The sequence below is a fragment of the Phyllostomus discolor genome, chromosome 5, assembly GCF_004126475.2.
Source record: "Phyllostomus discolor isolate MPI-MPIP mPhyDis1 chromosome 5, mPhyDis1.pri.v3, whole genome shotgun sequence".
Classification (NCBI taxonomy): Eukaryota; Metazoa; Chordata; class Mammalia; order Chiroptera; family Phyllostomidae; genus Phyllostomus; species Phyllostomus discolor.
Window position 1 is genome coordinate 128,374,780 of NC_040907.2, and position 19,934 is coordinate 128,394,713.

General features: G+C 37.1%; 1 protein-coding gene across 3 annotated transcripts in view; it reads left to right on the plus strand.

Moving 5' to 3' along the window:
* Positions 1–3,574: 3,574 nt before the first annotated feature.
* DNAJC12 (DnaJ heat shock protein family (Hsp40) member C12) overlaps positions 3,575–19,934 on the plus strand; it is a 52,469-nt gene continuing 36,109 nt past the window's right edge. The window contains exons 1-3 of one of the 3 annotated variants that reach the window (XM_036026896.1): positions 3,575–3,650; positions 8,755–8,861; positions 19,614–19,692. In XM_036026896.1, coding sequence (XP_035882789.1) covers positions 8,784–8,861; positions 19,614–19,692 — 157 coding nt within the window. In that variant the 5' untranslated portion in view covers positions 3,575–3,650; positions 8,755–8,783. Of the gene's footprint in view, positions 3,651–8,579; positions 8,862–19,613; positions 19,693–19,934 lie in introns of those variants that run through there. The other 2 variants (XM_036026897.1, XM_028512830.2) reach the window with 2 other exon arrangements.

A 19,934-nucleotide genomic window follows, 5' to 3' on the forward strand; every position in this document is an offset into this window, starting at 1 on the left:
CCCTCTCCTATAGAAAATACACAGTAGAAATGTAGAAGGTATAAAATTACACAAATATGGGACTGCCCGGTCTGCCAGCTGCTGCCTTGCCAATTTGTGTGCAGACAAACTGGAGGAACAACTGGGGAGCAAGAAAGACCAAGCAACCCAGGGTTCCAGCATGATGAAATAAAGCCCCAAAACCTCTGACTGTTAAAACCTGTGGGGATTGCAGCAGCAGGAGAAACCCCCAGCCTCACAGAAGAGTTCATTGGAGAGACCCACAGAGTCCTAGAATGTACACAAACCCACCCACCTGGGAATCAACACTAGAAGGGCCCAATTTGCTTTTGGGTAAAGGAGGAAGTGATTGAAAGCTGGCCCAGAGCCCGGCAAGTGGCATTGTTCTCTCTCAGACTCCTCCCCCACATTGAGTGCCACAATGCAGCAACATGGGTTGCCCCACCCTGGTGAATACCTAAGGCTCTGCCCATTACTATGTAACAGGTGCATCAAGGTAAGAAAATATGGTCCAAAGAACAGATTAAATCTCCAAAAATAGAACTAAATGATGAGGAGATAGCCAACCTCTCAGATTCAGAGTTCAAAACGCAGGTAGTCAGGATGCTCACAGATGGTTGAGTATGGTCACAAAATAGAGGAAAAAGTGAAGGCTATGAAAAGTGAAATAAAGCAGAAAATACAGGGAACCAACAGTAAAGGGAAGGAAAAACAGGACTCAATGATGATTTAGACCAGATGGCAGAAATAAACATTCAACCAGAACAGAATGAAGAAACAAGAATTCAAAAACAATGAGGAGTGCATCAGGAACCTCCAGGATAACTTTAAATATTCCAACGTCTGAATCATAGGGGTGCCAGAAGGAGAATAGGAAGAACAAGAAATTGAAAACTTATTTGAAAAAATAACGAAGGAGAACTTCCCCAGTCTGGCAAAGGAAATAGACTTCCAGGAAGTCCAGGAAGTTCAGAGTCCCAAAGAAGTTGGACCCAAAGAAGTACACACCAAGACACATCATCATTACATTAGCCAAGATGAAAGATGAGAGAATCTTCAAAGCTGCAAGAGAAAAGGAGCGAGTTACCTACCAAGGAGTTCCCATAAGACTCTCAGCTGATTTCTCAAAAGAGACCTTGCAGGTAAGAAGGGGCTGGAAAGAAGTATTCAGTCTTGAAAGGCAAGGACCTACATCCAAGATTACTCTATCCAGCAAAACTATCAGTTAGAATGGAAGGGCAGATAAAGTGCTTCCCAGATAAGGTCAAGTTAAAGGAGTTCATCATCACTAAGGCCTTATTATATGAAATGTTAAAGGGAGTTAGCTAAGAAAAAGAAGATGATCAAAAACTATGAATAGTAAAATGACAACAAACTCACAGCTATCAACAACTGAACCTAAAAAAACAAAAACCAAAATGAACTAAGCAAACAACTAAAACAAGAACAGATTCACAGAAATAGAGATCACATGGAGGGTTATCAGTAGGGAGGGGGAGGGGAGGAGGGAGAATGGGCAAAATGTACAGGGAATAAATGGTAGGTGCAAAATAGATAGGGGGAGGTTAAGAATAGTATAGGAAATGAAGAAGCCAAAGAACTTATATGTTTGACCCATGGACATAAAGTAAGGTGGCGGGGCGGGGGGAATGGTAATGGGAGGTGGGTACAGGGTGGAGGGGAATAAAAGGGAGAAAAAAATTGGACAACTGTAATAGCATAATCAAATATATATATATGATCCAACAGAACTTCTGAGCCCCTTCCACCATGTGAGGTTACAATGAGAAGTCACATGACCATGGTGCACCCTGATCTCAGATGTCCGGCCTCCAGGACTGGGAGAAAAAAATGTCTGTTGCATATAAGCTACCTGGTCTATGGTATTTGTTATTTTTAAAAAAAGTACAGTAAAATTTCCCTCCCATTCATGTCCTTGGGCCCTCCCTGAAGGCAACTAATTTTATTTTTTCTTATGTATCTATCTTTCCAGAGGCATAACGACCAAACTATTATATCATAGTTTAGTCATTTTTCAATTTTGGCTTCAGATAGGAAACTTCTGTCACTCAATTTTGAAAGATCCTTTAATATTTCCTTGAGAATAAAGGCACTACAGTCAGAGGGGGAAAGAATGATCCACTGTAAAAATATTACAGCTTGAAAAAAAAGGATCTCACAGGTCATCCCACCCTTTGCTATTCCAAGTGTGGTCCCTGAATCAACAGGGACTTCATCTGGAGATTTGTCAGAAATGCAGAATCTCAGACCTCACCCAGACATCCTGGAGCAAAAGTTGCACCTTAACCAGATCACCAGGTGATTCGTATGCACCTTAAGATTACTCTGGACTCTTATCTTTCTTCACAAATCAAGAAAGTGTGGCTCATCAAGGAACTGTGGAGGGCAAATACAGAAATCAGGTTTACTAATGGCATTGTCAAGTGCATTTTCTAATATGCCAAACTTCTGACTAGATAATCTGATGTGGTGTTTTCATTCATTTCCTTCACTATGGGCTTTTGGAGTCACATACAGCAAAGTTCATATCCTAGCTTTACCGCTGTCACATAGTAGGAGCTCGATAATAGTAATTATACTTCCTGTTGTTATTGTTTTTTTAAATTAATAAACTTTAGTTTTGTTTTTTAGGTTCACAGTAAAATTGAACTCAAAGTTCTCCCAGGACCCCACACACAACACGCCTCACTACTGATACACTATTATTAACAACGGGACTACTAGCATTTATTATTGCACCTGACTAAAACTTCAAAGCAATGTTTCAATAGCCTTTAAAGAATTATTTACAAATTCTATTGTGTCTTACTTAACAGAAAGTCTGTTTCAACATATCCTGTTCTTGTTTCACAATGCTGGTTTGCTCTGGCAGCCAGGGAGAGAGTGAAACGTAAGCGAGGCTAATGTCCTGGCCAGCCCCGTTTTCTTTCCCCCAGGTCTCATGCTGGAACGAGCAGTAGACCCTGAGCGGGCACTGAGAGTTAGTGGTTATGACTGAATAACCACTAACTAGTGCGTTAACTAAGCACACCGCGCACAACTAGTTCCCGGGATCCCCGCGCAGGGAGCCGGGGCCGTGTTGTGGTTCCTCAGGAATAATGGTTGTAGGCAATTTCTGGAGCTTGGGCTTAACTTCTTGGAAGCTCGGTTTCGGTGAACCTTGAAGGAAAGCATGCAGATTTTGTTTTACAAGACAGAAATATGGCAGGAGACAGGAAGGAAAAGTCAGGGGCAGAAGATCTGCATGCTTTGTACTCTCGAGTCCGCACGGAGCCCACCTAGGGGCTGCTTAACTGCTGTCCTCGCTCAGAGAATCTGGGACTTGCAGGCTCTTACCTCCTGGCCTATCTACTTTTCTTTTAACCCGAATTTTACTTGTTTCTTTCTCCCCCCCTTAAATCTACTAGAGAATTGATATAGCGATAATTTTAAAAAGGCACTTCCGGAGGGACGTTTCCTGGAGGCCGGAAGTAGCTGGAACGTAACGTGTCGCTCCTCTACGCCTTTCCCGCGATGCCTCCTGGGAGTTGTAGGCCTGGGTCGACGAGGCTTCCCGTGAGGGAGTTAACTGGGCGGATTTGGAGTTCGGCTTGGTTCTGAGGTCGTGCGTCTGACTCGCCTCGCTTTAGGTACAAAGACTTTTAACTCTGTTAAAAATTTCACTTGATTTCTACCACCTATTTTGTGGTATGTCTTAAGATTTTCTTCAGCGAGCATATGTAAATAAAACAAATGACACGTGCTGATTTAAAATACTAAAAATCATAAAGAAGAAGGCAACAGTGGTGGGCTGACTACGCTGACTTCATACAGTTCCCAAAAGTATAAACTAAAACTAAAAGCCTCTCTTCTGTACCTGCCCAGCTCCCACCCTTAAAAGAAAAACATTTATCTGCTTCTTAAAGAAAAAAAATTATAGGTGCAAAGGTACATGATATTAAAAAGTACACAAAGAGAAAACGTCATAATACTTTCCTCAACCTTCCTTTTTCATTTGATAATTCATTCTCATTCCATAGATACCATGATTTATTCATCCACTACTCTCTTCTGAACGCATTGAGGGACATTTTGGTTGTTTCCATTTTTTTTCTGTTGGCAGTGATTTCTTTGAACATGTTTTGGTGTAAATCCTCTGGGTAAATTCACAGAGAAAAAAATTGCCCAGGCAACGAGATATATATGATTTATAAAAGTTGATAAATACTACCCAATTGCCAAGTTGCACCAATTTACACTCTCATCCAACACGTATGAACGTATGAATGACAGAACGTTCTGTCATTTCTGCTTTAACATTGGATAATATCAAACGTTAGAAATTTTGCTTTTCTGATAGATGAACAACTTATATGTATATGCATGTGAATGCATATATACATACATATGTATGTAAGTGCTTAAAACGAATGTGCAGACATAGTACACTGTTACCAGTGGTTTTCACTAGGAAAGAAAACTGGTGGTGGGAGGGCCAATGGTGGAAGGATACTTACCCTTTTTGCCTACCCTTTTATATCTTAAAAATTTTGTACTATGTGCATGTAGTGCCCATTCAAAAAAAAAAAGTGGGCCTAACTCTCAAATTAATGGTTTAAACGTATTTGTCACTGTTTTCCTGTTTTCTTTCCTCCAAAAGTACTCGGCCACTGCATTAATCTTTTTAAAGCTTCACTTACAACATGTTACATGCTCGAGAAGCTACAGTAGTTCCTGATTGCCCACATATGTACGCAGTGTCCTCTGCCTGATCAGCAAGGCTCCCTCTCTACGGGCCGGCCCAGGTCTCATCGCCATTCTAGACTTCAAGGCTTTTCTCTCTAACTCACTCCGCTGTAAGGTTGTTTTCCACACCTTTGCCTGAACTGACTATCGACATTTTCATCTTTCTATGGCAGCTTGTGGGTGTGGCCCCTTCCTCTTTCTTTTCGTTTTGTGAGAAAGCTTCAAAGGTTCCTGTTAGCTTTTTCTTGAAAACCACACAATTTAGTATTTGATTATGTAACGTGCTAATGTTCATTTGAATTGATCTTATATTCTCAACCAAATCAATACACTAATATGGGAGCTGTAGTGGCTAACGCATATTCCTACTCAAGGAACAAGAGTCAGAATTCAGCATTGTGTCCATTGCACTGTGATTCCTGTAAGCAAGGAGTCATTCGGAAGACACATCAGTTGGACCGACCAATCAGCCTGGACAGTGGCCAAGACACCCAGGAGAGGGGAAGTTTGTGATGGCAGGATTCATTTCTTTCAGCAAATAAATTGGTATGTGGAGTTTAACATTTTGCAGTTTTTACTTTCTTGTTTTTTTATTGCTTTTTTCTTATTATAAGAATAATATATGTACATCTTGGCAAATGTAGATAAGTAAAAAGCATAAAATATAATCACCTGTGACCCCATTATCTAGTGACAACTGATTTATTTTGGTGTATATACTTTGTCATATTTTCTAAATATACATACAATGTAAATTTATAAAGCTGGAATCATACCACACCTACTTGTAAAATTTTATATTTTTTACTTTTTAAATTGAGATAAATTTGATCATATAACTTATACTCAGTAACATGCATAGGTCTCAGTGCTCAGTGAATTTTTACATGGTACATACTGTTTCTAATGGAAATGTGAAAATTTCTCAGGCATGTTTCTACATCACTTTCAATGATATATGGTATACTGGAGAGTATGAGAACATGGTGGTTCAGGAAAAAGAGCCTTGAGTTGCATTTAATACAATAAAGCATGAGTAAGTATTTACCAAAATTCTTTTTGTAATTTTCTTTTTGTTCTTCAGAGCAACATTAAAGCATTGTCCTGACTGCTCTCAGGATGGAGAGTAAAGGAGCAATACTTTTTATTTCTGGTCAAGGTTGTCTAGTATTTGAGGAAATTCGTATCACTTTTCTTTTTAATAGTGATTATATATATGTGTGTATGTGTGTGTCTGTGTATATATATATCATAAATTTACCATTTTAATTCTTTTAAGTGTATAGTTCATTGGCATCAAGTACATTCACATTGTTGCACAACCATCACCACCATTCATCTTCAGAACTTTTCTCATTTTTCCAAACTGAAACTTCATGTCCATTAAATACTAACTCCTCATTTGACCCTTCCCCACAGCCCCTGGAAATTTTTTCTCTATGAATTTGACTCCTCTAGCTAACTCATTTAAGTAGAATCATGCAGAATTTGTCCTTTCATATCTGTCTTATTTCACTTAACACCTTCCAGGGTCCTCCACATTGTAGCATGTGCCAGAATTTCCTTCCTTTTTAAGGCTGAATCGTGTTCCATTGTATGTATATACCACTCTTGATCTATTCCTACGTCAGTGGACGCTGGGTTGCTTCTACCTTCTGGCTATGGTAAATAACGATATTATGAATATGGGTATACAGAAGCCTGTTCAAGTCCCTGAATTCAAATCTTTTGAGTATGTACTGAGAAGTGGAATTGCTGGATCATGTAGTAATTCCATGTTTAATTGTCTGAGGAATCACCATCCTGTTTTCCATAGCAATAACTTTACATCATTTTAAGACCATGTCTAGTTATTTTGGTCAGGATTTTGTGATACCCAAGTAGGTCTCCAAATGCCTCAAGGAATATGAAATTTCTAAAACAAAATTAATTACTTTATTTAAAAATTCCATATATCTTTTTATTTTATTTTATTTTTGTAATTTTTAAATTATTGTTCAAATACAGTTGTTTCCATTCCCCCCCCCATTCATGCCCCTCCACCCCACCCATTCCCACCTCCCACCCTTGAACCTACCCCCTACGGCTTTGTCCATGTGTCCTTTATCATGGTCTTTGATGGCCCTTCCCCTATTTTCCCACATTATTCCTCTCCTCCCTCCCCTCTTGTTACTGTCAGTTTGTTCTTTATTTCCATGTCTCTGGTTATATTTTGCTTGCTTATTTGTTTTGTTGATTAGGTTCCACTTATAGGTGAGATCATATGGTATTTGTCTCTTACAACCTGGCTTATTTTACTTAGCATAATCTCCAGATCCATCCATGCTGTTGTGAAGCAGAGGAGTTCCCTCTTTCTTTCAGCTGCATAGAATTCCATTGTGTAAATGTACCATAGTTCCTTTTTTAAAAAATTTTTAAAAGATTTATATATATATATTTTTAAGATTTTTATTTATTTATTTTTAGAGAAGGAAGGGAGGGAGAAAGAGAGAGAGAGAAACATTAATGTGCGGTTGCTGGGGGCCATGGCCTGCAACTCAAGCATGAGCCCTGACTGGGAATTGAACCTGCGATGCTTTGGTTCACAGCCCACGCTCAATCCACTGAGCTATGCCAGCCAGGGCAAATGTACCATAGTTTCTTGATCCACTCATTTACTGATGGGTACTTTGGTTGCTCTCAACACTTGGCAGTTGTAAATTGTGCTGCTATGATATTGGGGTACATAGGTTCTTTTGAATTGGTATTTCAGGATTCTTAGTGTATAATCCTAGCAGTGGAATTGCTTGGTCAAAAGGCAGTTCCATTTTCAGTTTTCTGAGGAAATTCCATACTATTTTCCACAGTGGCTGCACCAGTCTGCATTCCCACCAACAGTGCACTAGGCTTCCCTTTTATCCACAACTTTTCCAGAACTTGTTGTTGATTTGTTTACGATGGCCATTGGGACTGGTGTGAAGTCCATACAGAACTTTTGGCAAGAGAGGACACGTAATGAAGGATTAGTAAAATTGGTGTTTCAGTGTGTTATTTCTCTTCAAAAATAAACCTTTAAATAGATGTACATAGGTGGGCTCAGTGAAAAAGTATTTTTTCCAAGGTGATAATTTATGGAGGAATTTAAAAAGTTAAGGCAGTTAAAATTTTGTGTATCCTCACTACTCACTTTCTTCTCTAAATCCTAGACCTGACCTGCATTTCATTTCCTAGGGCCAGAGTGAGCTTAAACACAGATTCCCTGCACCCACTCTAAACCAGACACACTCCTGAAACTGGAGCAAGACAGCCCAGGAGAAATGACACACAAATCCACCCCTGTCCCCATACAGTTCTCCTTCTCGCTTTCCTATTTTCCTTCACTACTTAGATGTTTGCATGTTTCTTGTTTGCCTCCCTCTGTCAGAATGTAAGCTTCCTAAGAACCCAGACTTGTTTACCATACCGTTCCTACATTCATGCTGGGAACAAAATCAGTCCATAATAAATATCTGCTGAATGAATGAATGATCAAGTTAATGAAAATTTGCTTCCCTAGTCTATTTCCTTCTATCCAAACTATTAAAAAAAATTCTTGATATTCTAAGCACTCAGAAAACCACCCACTACTCATATTAACAAATCCTAAGATTTTAGCATATTGCCTCAAATTTTCTTTTGTCACTTAAAAAGAAGGAAAAATATATAGGAGATGGCTCACTTGAGCAGTATGTAAAAATGGGCAGCCTTTGTTATCCACAAGAGGAAAAGTTCATCTGAATCACTTATATAAACCCAAACTACAAATCCCATGTAGCACTGCAACAGCTAAGTACGAGGTCTTTTTTTTTTCTTTCTTTCTTTCTGTAAAGAGCCAATGGAAGGTAGTTTACAAAGGTCTGGGGTGACATCTGGTGTATTGACTGTGTCCAGCCTTAAATCTAGTTAGTGCAGTTTGGAATATGCTGCTGTAGATCAGATTTAAAAAGGCTTTTCTTGTTAATTTGCAGCTCATTGTGCCTCTTGTTTCAGGGTCAAGAAAAGCCGATTTAGTGATCTAAATGGACGCAATACTGAATTACAGGTTGGAAGATAATGAAGATTACTACATGCTATTGGGATGTGATGAACTATCTTCGGTAAGACAATGGATAATGCTGTTCTTTTTCACAATGGTATTTCAAGTTTTATTTAAGATTTTAACTTTGAAATGTTAGTCACATTGTCTAAAAACTTAATCTTGTATTATTTTAAAGCACTTTTGGCTCAGAGAAAGTTAAGGATTTAAAGTGCATTGGATCTTTACTTGAATAGTGTCCTTTTGAAATTTTATGGACACTTCTGATTAAGTATATGTGTTCTGGTACATGACCATAGACTCTATTTCAAATATATTAAAACTAGATATTTGATATTTGATATTTTGTTGTGATTGCTGTTGGCTGTGTTTCACAGCATACATAAGCTATAGCTTTATTATCATAATTTATATTATAACTGAGATGAAATGTAATTATCTAGTAATTAGTAATTTTTAAATGTTTTACTAAAATATGTACTTTTATGTGAGTGGCTAAATTATACAAACCAGGAAGCATCCTTTTATGTTACTATTTCAAATTGTGTGAGAGAAATTACGTGTTAAAAGGGTGACTTCTTACATAAAACATGTGAAAATTCTGTATATATTCACTTGATTTATAATGGAATAAGGTTTAAAATGTCCCCATAGACAATGATAAAAGTTGTAAAAGTTTTTTGAATTATGGAAAACTCATATATACTTCTGCCTCCCAAGGGTAACACTGTTAATGTTTGATATATTAATCTTCAGCCTTTTTTCTATACATATGTTTGAAGACATGTTTGGGAAGATATATATACTTATTGATTCCTGCTTTTTACCCACTAACATCAAAACAAGGATTTCTCCATGCTATGAAACATTGTTCATATGTATTCTAATGACTGCATAATTCTATTGTACTATAATTGATTTTCTGTTATTGTTAAATATTTTATTTATTTCCAGTTTTCAATATTTTAAATACTGTTGAGATGAATATGAAATATATTTCAATTATATTATTAAATATATTCATATTTTATAAGTATATATTTAAAATCAATTTTTTATTACTAAAGTATAGCTATTAATATTAAAATATTTTAAAGCAAAATATTTTTCTATTTTTCTTTGTTTTATATGGCTGGAGTTTAATAATAAAATGTACTTTGGAGAATAGAATGTGATATTGGACACAAAGAATTAAAATCTTTATCATCACTCTGAGGAGTTTGTCTTAGATACCTTGTAGTTATACACACACACACCAGGTTATAATGCTCTTTCAGGTGCATATTTCTCCTTTAGGATAATATGTTATTCTTGTTTACTTTGGTAGTGATTTTGCTTATGGCAATTGAGAAAGTTTATTACCATTTTACCATATATGTTATTTACACCTTGGATTCTGCTATTGCCAAATAATTTTTGAAGGAACTATTTAAAATCAAAGGAACAGTCCTGACTGGTGTGGCTCAATTGGTTGGGTGTCATCTTGCAAAGCCAAATGTTGTTGATTCCCAGTCACGACACATGTCTGGGTTGTAGGTTTTGTTCTCCGATGGGGTGCAGATGGGGCACGTGCAAGAGGCAACCTTCACACTTAAAAAATTTTTATGCCATTTTTGAGTATTTAGTGTGACATTCTCTTTACTTGATTTGTATTGGCTTTACTTCAAATATTCCTTGATTTGATGCTCTAAAAAAATTGATGATAACTACTCTATCCAAAAACAATTTAGGAGTTATAATTTCAAATCCACTTGATATTTTTATTCTTATAACAACTGAGTTGAGACACATAATTCTTTTGCCTTAGTGCTTACAATGTACAGCCTGTGTTAGGAATTAATTAAATGACATACTTAAACTATGAGAGGATTTCCATGCTATTGAGTAGAAAACGACATACTACCCCCCACCATTTCAAAAACATTTACAAAAGTTTGAGTCCATATCAGTTAACTTTTCCTTCCTACATTAGATTTTACACAGAAGACACATGCTATAAATCTTCTCAAGTCCTTACTGATGCAGACACCACACACTAGTGGTGTAAGACATTCTTTCTGGTGTGAATTTTATTTGATATTTAACATTTGGTCACCGTTTTACAGTAATGATAAGAAGACTTCTTGACTTCAAAGTTTCATGGACTTGAATATTGAACATAAACTCATAAAGGAAAACGCATTTTTTTCTAGTTCTTTTGCTTATTGACCTCAGACCACCTAGGTTTAAATCTTACTATTTACTAGCTGTGCGGATTACTTAACTTTTCTATGCCTTGGTTTCCTAATCTGCAATGCGGATGATAATAGCACCCATCTCATAGGGTCACTGTGGGGATTAAGTGAGACATGGTGTACAACATAAAGTGCTGAGAACGGCGCATGGCACAAAGTAAGTTGTTTTTGTGTTGTGGGTGTTGTTTTAATACAGTAATACTTGGAACGTGGTAAATTTATCCTTATTCTATAATTCACATTATTTTAAAACATTTTCATTATTTAAAAATGATTTTAATAGATTTGTTAAGCACAGTTTTAGGTTCATAGAAAAACTGAGTAGAAGGTACAGAGATTTCCCATATACCCCCTCTTCCCTTTCATGCATAGCCCCCCTGACTATCAACATCCCCACAAGAGCAATGTACTTGTTACAACCAATGAATCTCCACTGATACATCATAATAACCCAAAGTCCTTAGTTTACACTATGATTCACTCTCTGGTTTGTATGTTCTCTGGGTTTGTACAAATGTATAATGACATTTATTTACCATTATAGTATCATATAGCGTCATTTCACTACTCTAAAAATTCTCTGTTATGCCTACTGGAATAATTTTTGATTTACAGAAAAAATTGCAAAAGTAATACAGACAGTTCCTGTATATAAATCATTCAGCTTTCTTTAATGTTAACATCATACTTAATGGTAGTGCATTGATCAAATTCAGAAAATTAACATTGGTAAAAGAGTATTAACTGAATCAGGGGCCAGCAAGCATTTGTGTGTGTGTGCGCGTAGAGGACCAGCTACAGTCAGGACTAGGAGGAGGCAAGCAGGGTGCTTACAATAAACACTTTAAGAAGGCACTAACTTTCAGAGTTGAGCAAGTGCAGAAACCTGAGAGAGAAAGTATACTTCCTGAAACCCAGGCATCTGGCTTTTCTCATTATGTTGCTAATAGCAAATATTTTAGACTGCAAGACTTATGGTCTCTGTCACAACTATTCAGCTCTGCCATTGCCAGAAAGTCACTATAGATAATATACAAATGAATGGCCATACCTGTCTTTTAATAAAACTTTATTAAGAAAACAGGTGGTGGGGCCAGATTTAGCCTGTGGACCTATTAGTCCACCCTTGATCTAAGGTATAGGTCTCATTCCAATTTCATCAGTTTTTGTACTGATGCTCTTTTTCTCTTCCAAGGTCTAAGCCAAGGTCCTTTTTACACTTAGTTATCCTGTTCCCTTTGTTTCTTCCAAGATGATAATTTCTTATACCTTCCTTGTCTTTCATGATCGGGACATCTTGAAGCATAAGATCAGTTATTTTGCAGAATGCCCCATAATTTTGATTTGTCTGATGTTATCTCGTGAATAGATTGAGGTTATATGTATTGGCAAAGAACACTGCAGAAGTGGTATAGTGCTTTTCTCGGTGTATCACATCAGGGGTACATGATTCTGATATTTCTTTTTTTAAATTATGTATTTATTTATTTTTAGAGAGAGGGGAAGGGAAGGAGAAAGAGAGGGAGAGAAACATCAACGTGTGGTTGCCTCTCGTGCACCCGCTACTGGGGGCCCAACCTGGCCTGCAACCTGGGCATGTGCGCTGACTTCAAATTGAACTGGCGACCCTTGGGTTTGCAAGCTGGTGCTCAATCCACTGAGCCACACCAGCCAGGGCTGATCTGACATTTCTTTCTTTTTTTAAGTATTTTTAATTGATTATGCTATTACAGTTTTCCCATTTTTTCTCCTTTTATCCCCCTCTGCCCTGTCCTCCAACCTTCCAGCTTCCCCTCTCCCCCTTAGTTCATGTCCATGGGTTGTACACATAAATTCTTTGAGTCCTCTGTTTCCTATACCATTTTTATCCCTCTCCCTGTCTATTTTATGCCTATTAATTATGCTTCTTCTTCCCTGTACCTGTCCCCCTCTGCTCCTCCCTTTCCCCTCCCCATTGAAATCCCTCTGTGTGATGTCCATTTCTCTGGTTCTGTTCCTGTTCTGGTTGTTTGCTTAGTTTTTGTTTTCATTGTTTTTCTTTTCCTTTAGGTTCATTTGTTGACAGTTGTGAGTTTTTTGTCATTTTACTGTTCATAGTTTTGATCTTGTTTTTCTTAGATAAGTCCCTCTAACATTTCATATAATAAGGGCTTGGTGATGATGAACTCCTTGAACTTGACTTTATCTGCCCTTCCATTTTAAATGAAAGCTTTGCTGGATAGAGTAATCTTGGATGTAGGTCCTTGCCTTTCATGACTTGGAATATTTCTTTCCAGCCCCTTCTTGCCTACAATTTTTCTTTTGAGAAATCAGCTGATAGCCTTATGGGCACTCCTTTGCAGGCAACTCTCTTCTTTCCTCTTGCTTCTTTTGGGATTCTCTCTTTATCTTTAATCTTGGGTAACTTAATGATGATGTGCCTTGGTGTGTTCCTCTTTGGGTCCTACTTCTTTGGGACTCTCTGGGCTTCCTGGAGTTCCTGGAAGTCTATTTCCTTAGCCAAATTGGGGAAGTTCTCCTTCATTATTTTTTCAAATAAGTTTTAAATTTCTTGCTGTTGTTCTCTTTCTGGCACCCCTGTAATTCAGATATTGGAATGTCTCAGGTTGTTCCAGAGGTTTGTAAGACACTCTTCACTTTTTTGAATTCTTGTTTCTTCATTCTGTTCCAGTTGGATGCTTATTTTTTCCTTTTGTTGTAAATCATTGCTTTGACTTCTGGTTTCCTTCCTCTCACTGTTGGTTCCCTGAATATTTTGCTTTATTTCACTTTGGGTATCCTTCATTTGCTTTTTCATTTTTCAACCAAGCTTAGTCAGTTCTGTAAACGTTTTGACTACCAGTGCTTTAAATTCTCCATCAGATAGGTTTTCTCTTCTCTCTGGGCATTGCTTAGTTCTCTTTCTGAGGTTATGCTCTGTTCTTTCATTTGGGCCATATTTCTTTGTCTTGGTGCACCTGATAAATTGTAAGGGGGTGAGGCCTTATGGTGCGGACTCCGGCCAGCAGAGTGCATGGTGTTGTGGATGCAACAAACAAATGCACACGGATTACAGAAGTCCTTTGGAGAAAAAGGAATGGCACAGCCACTCTCTGAGAGAGAGTGAACCTTGACCCTTGCCTGGACAGGCTTTTATTGCTTCCTAATAGCATACATCAAAGAAGGCTCTCATTCATTCTGCTCAGGTTTGCTTTAGGTGATTACTTTTTACAGATAACAAAGGAAAGGATGTTACTGATTACTTCTTACGGATTGACAAGGGAAAGATGTTGCAAATGCAAAGGAACAATAAGAGTGATTGGTGTGGTTACACTCCGTCCTTGGGAGAATTAGTTAGCACAGACTTCAGGAAGTTACTTTGAAGATATGCAATAAGCATTTGCTGCTTCAACTCAGGGTGAGGGAGTTTTAGCAAAAGCAAGCCTCAAAGTAGCCTAGGTATAATGCAGGCCTGGTTTCCCACAGAAAAGCTGATCTGTGGGTTTGGCTTCGTGTGTGCCGACTTGTGCTGACGGGTTTTCTGATAGGGTTGGGCTACATTTGCCATTTCACTTAGATAGCTTCCCAATAGCCTTAGGTATTCACCCTAGCAGAGCAACTGTCTTTGTCGTGCTGTGGTGCTGCCTGTGGGGGAGGGGCCAAGGAGGGAACAGTGTAGTTTGCCTGCCTGTCCCAAGTGCACTTTCCAGTGGACTCTCATGTGAGACTGGGAGTTTTTCCCACTATGGCAACCGCCATAGTCCACAGTCAACTCTGAGCCTCAGTTTCTCCTTCAGCCAGCCCCTTCTGCTTAGCCTGCCTCACCACAGTTTTTCTGAGTTGGCCTATGCAGTCTGCTGCCTTACTGGTTTGGTTGTTCTGGCTGATTTTTTTCTTTAATTCCTTGGTTGTTGGAGTTCCATTCAATTTGATTTTCTGGTGCTTTTGGTTGTTGATTGATTTTAGATTGGTTGTTATCTTCCTTTTGATTGTGCAAGGAAGCAAAGGGTTTCTACCTACACCTCCATCTTGGCCGGAACTCCTGATTCAGATATTTCTTACTGACCTTGATGTCTTGGTTAAGGTGATGTCCGTCAGGTTTCTTCTGCCAGGTTTTTCCACTGAAGGGTTACTATTTTCCCTTTGTAATTAACAAATACATTGGTGAAGATTCTTTGAGACTATAGTGTTTCTCCTCACACTTTCACCTATTGACTTTAGCATCCTTTGGCAAATCTTGCCTGTAACAGTTAGTGCTAATGTGTTTGCTTAATGGTGACTTTATATTTTCCTCATTCATTTTGCATTTATTGTTTGGAATTCTCCTAAAAAAGCCATCTTTTCTCTCATCTTTATTTATTTATTTAACTATTTTTGTCATTGTGGGTTATTAGTTATTGTATTTTATGGGTTACAACTCAGTACTATCATATATTTTGTGGCTCAAATTGCTTTTTTAGCTCATGCTTTAATTAATTATCATTTGATTATAATGATGTAGGATGATCCTTCATGGAATTTATTTTATGGATATGTCTAATATCTGGAGTTTTGTGTGGGAAATGCTGTTTCAAACTAATTTAATTGAAATGATGGATACTGATTAACCCATTTATTAAGATGAGTTTCCTCTTTTCTGTAGTATATTCTGTAGCATATAAATTTCCACCAGTAGAATCAGTTCATTTTTTTTAGTGACTAGATCACAATTTTTGGAAAGCTCCTATTACACTACAGTTATGTTATTTGAAGAACATCTGCAAGTCCATAATCAACTATATATTCAACACTTGACATCAGGCCAGTGCTAGAAGCAATGGGGGAGGGGGCAGGCAAAACAAAACAAAACAAAACAAAAAGGTAAGCCATGGTATGAATACATAAGGAACTTAACATCCAGGTGAGGAGCCAAAGCTAATACATGGGAAATGATTTGAGAACATGTAAGTACTGTACTATGTGGTACGGTTGACATGTGCAACAGGAATTAAAGAGAGAATATCTGAAAAGACTTGAGAGAAGAGATGGGGCTTGAAATGACTTTATGAGGCCATAATTTAGATGCTTGGTGGGAGAGACAGAGGGTATTTGTGTGGCCAGGGAAAGCTAGACAAGATCTGTTCAAGGGGAAAGCGGATTAGTCCCTGTTGCATACTAGAGTATTTCCTGGTGCAGATCAAAATATTGTGCTAATAGGATATGGAGAATGTAAGTTTTAAAACTTAATTTTTAAGATTAATGTATATTTGGTAAAGAAATATAGAGTATGAAGAGAGCACAAAGAAAAATGTTAACCGAGATGCTTGATATTTTGGTCTATGATGTATGCATGCCAATTATGGGTATATATACATATGTTTGGTCTGTGTATTATGTAAACAAGTACATGCATACATGTGTATATATTTATATGTGTCTATTTATATGTGTATGAAATCAGACTGCCTGAACTCAAATCCTGGCCATTTACTAGCTGTATGGCCTTGGGAAAAGTATGTAACTTTTCTATGTCTGGTTTCCTAATTTGCAAAATGGGAATAATAATAATATTATTCCACTTCAGAGAGTTGTTGTGGGAATTAAAAAACATGCTGTATGTAAAATGCATAGAGCAATGCTTGGCACATAGTAAGTCTCAATAAATCTTAGCTATTATTATCATAATTATATATTATATCATTTCTTTTGAGATAAAAATATGGATTTATACTGGAAAATACTTGTAGCTTACCTTTTCTTACAGAAATGCAATATATAAATTATCTCAGATTTTTAAAAGATTTCTACTACGAAAAGTTTTTTGCAAGATTTTATTTATTCATATTTAGAGAGAGGGAAAAGGAGGGAGAAAGAAGGAGAAACATCAATGTGAGAGAGAAACACCAATAGGTTGCCTTTTATAAGTGCCTCTGAACCCACAACCTAGGCATGTGCCCTGACTGGGAATTGAACCAGCCACCTTTCACTTTGTGAGATGATGTCCAATCAAATGAGCCACACTGGTCAGGGCAACAAAATGACTTTTTAATGACTGCAACACTTTCCATCTTATGGCTATATTACAGTTACCTTTAACAAATATCTTATTATGAACACATAGGTTTTTGTTTACAATGTATAGCATGAACCTTCTTATAACTAAATTCTTTTCCCACCTCTGATAATCTCCTTAGACCAATTCTTTGAATTGGAATTGTTGGATTAAAGAGTATGAAAGAAATATATATCCCAATTGTTTTTCAAGGCATTTGCACCAGGGGTAATACTGGTCATTATCATTCCTTTGATGTTTTGATTTATTTGAGTACAAGTAAAACTGAACGTTTAGCATGTTTACTGGCCAATAAGATAGGCAGTTTTCCAGACCACTGAACATGAGACCAGAAAGTCAGGATTCAGTGGACCTTGAAATGGAGGGCCACCTGCCCATGGCTTGCACTTGGCAGTGGGCACGTGGGTGGGGATGCCAAGGGATTAATATTAATAGAATGTATCTAAGACAAACTAACCACTTTACTAGTTAGTTTAACCAGAACGAGCCAATGTAAGAGATTTATGATGAACTTCTTGACTGTAAAACTATGAAAAGTAATGAAAGGCATGTATGGACTATTTTTAATTTTTAAAATATGAAATTTGCAAAATATAGAAGATACAAAGAAGAAACTAACAATTGCACATATCACCACTACTGAAAATTAACCATTTTGACACATTTACTTCCAAGGGCTAATACTAAAATGTTTCCTAATGGGATAGGAATCAAAATATAGAACAGTAAAAGTAAAGCCCCAAATTTCTATCTTTGATAGACAGGTATGATTTTATCCATGTATGTTATTAAAATCCCCCAAGATATGTTAATATTTAAAATTTTAAATTTGAAAAACAAGTTTTTCTCAATTTCCTTTGTTATATAAGCAGGTTATGGTGTCTGATGGTTAAAGGGAACACCCAGGAAGAAGAAACAATTGATTACAGCTCTTAACAGGAAGTCTGTCTCTTCCCATTATTCCAGGAAGTCCTCAGTAGAAGCTTAACAAGGAAAAGAATAAAGTTATTAGTCTAGGCGTCATACATATGCATGTCTAATGCAGTCTGACTGATTATACAGGTGAAGACATTTTTTACAAGAACTGATTAAGAATGACATGAAGCTGATAAATATATGTTTTTCCTCCCATGAACCTTATGGCAATATTGGGTCGAGCTCCTCAAGAACTCTATTTTCAAACAAGAAGTAATTCAATTCACTTTTATTAATTAGGTCCCTGAGCTGGAAGAATTCAGCTGTATAAAACAGTGGAAAGGTGTTTGGATTTGAAGTCCAACTGCTTACTTAACAAAAAACTTAGCTTTTTAAGTAACTAGATAAATGACTTCAGACAAGTTACTTAACCACTGACATTTAATAATTAGCTACTATTATTGAGTTTTTACTATAGTCAGGCTTTGTGTTAAATGCCCTACTCATATTATTTGTGTAATGTAAATATGAGGAAACCTAGGCAATTAGAAGTTGTATAACTTGCCTAAAATCTCAGGATAGAGCTGAGATTTAAAATGAAGCACTCAGATGCTTCACATAACCACATAACCATGCTTCCAGAACCACATAACCACTGTTGTCTTCTGATGTTGTCATTGCAACATCAGAAGACAACAGAAGTCAATTATGATTAATAAAACCAAGTCTTGATTATTACTGATAATTAGATGGGTGAGTGGAATCAAGTGAAAGCATAGATGGCCCTCAAATATAATTCTAGTTTGGGCTGAAGATTCTGTTTTCCCAGTCACAATCTCTAACCAAGCTGTCATTTGGTAGTGGAATGATCAGGTTTGAATTATGTCCTTTAAAAAAATTGTGAAATTCTTAGTGAAACTGAAAAAGGCCAAAGGCAGAAGGAAGAAACTTTATAATTGATAATTTATAAACTGGACAGTCATCCCTGAATAATAGATGGTGACTAAGCATCTTTTTTTAACACTTTATGTATTTATTTATTTTTAGAGAGAGGGGAAGAAAGGGACAAAGAGAGGGAGAGAAGCATCAATGTGTGAGAGAGAAACACTGGTCAGTTGCTTCTCCTATGCACCACCTTGGAGGACCAAACCTACAACCCAGGCATGACAGGGAATCGAACTGGTGACCTTTAGCTTTTCAGGACAATGTCCAACAGACTGAGCCACACCAGTCACAGCACAAGCATCTTTTGAAGAACTCAGGTGTATGAACACATCTTTTATGCATTCTTAGGATAAACCTATCTGACCATTTTTGACATTTAAGTACATTGAGCTCATAGGTATCTTGGGCCATTACTTAAATATAATGACACATTAAATTGTCATCATAGACCACTCTTTGGATAATGGGAATTAATCATCATAAAAGCCCCATTAATGGCTTTTATTGGATACTTTCTAAATTTTGTTATTGAGGAAATTATTTCTTAGGGTAAAAAAAATACAAATATAAAGATCAAAGTGAACAGTTGGGTTGATCATGGCTGTTTGGGGAAGGACTGATGTCCAGCTTCTTCCTTCATGTCATTTAATTTGGACTCTTTATTTTAAACATTGGTTTTTTGTTTTAGGTTGAACAAATTCTGGCAGAATTTAAGGTCAGAGCCCTGGAATGTCACCCTGACAAGCATCCTGAAAACTCCAAAGCGGGTAGGTATTTAGTACCTGTTTCTCATGAAAATGAGCCATTTGAATAGAAACTTAATTTTATTTTTCTCTATTATTTTTTAAATTATTTTTTTTATTCAATGCCAAAGAATGTTTTTGCACTATTGGATGGGAGGAGGGAGAGAAAAGTGTAGGGTCCTTTCTCTAACAGTAGTCATTTAACATCCATTTTTCTTTCTGGTATAATGTGCTGCTTCATGGTTTACGTTGTCCACTTTGTGCCT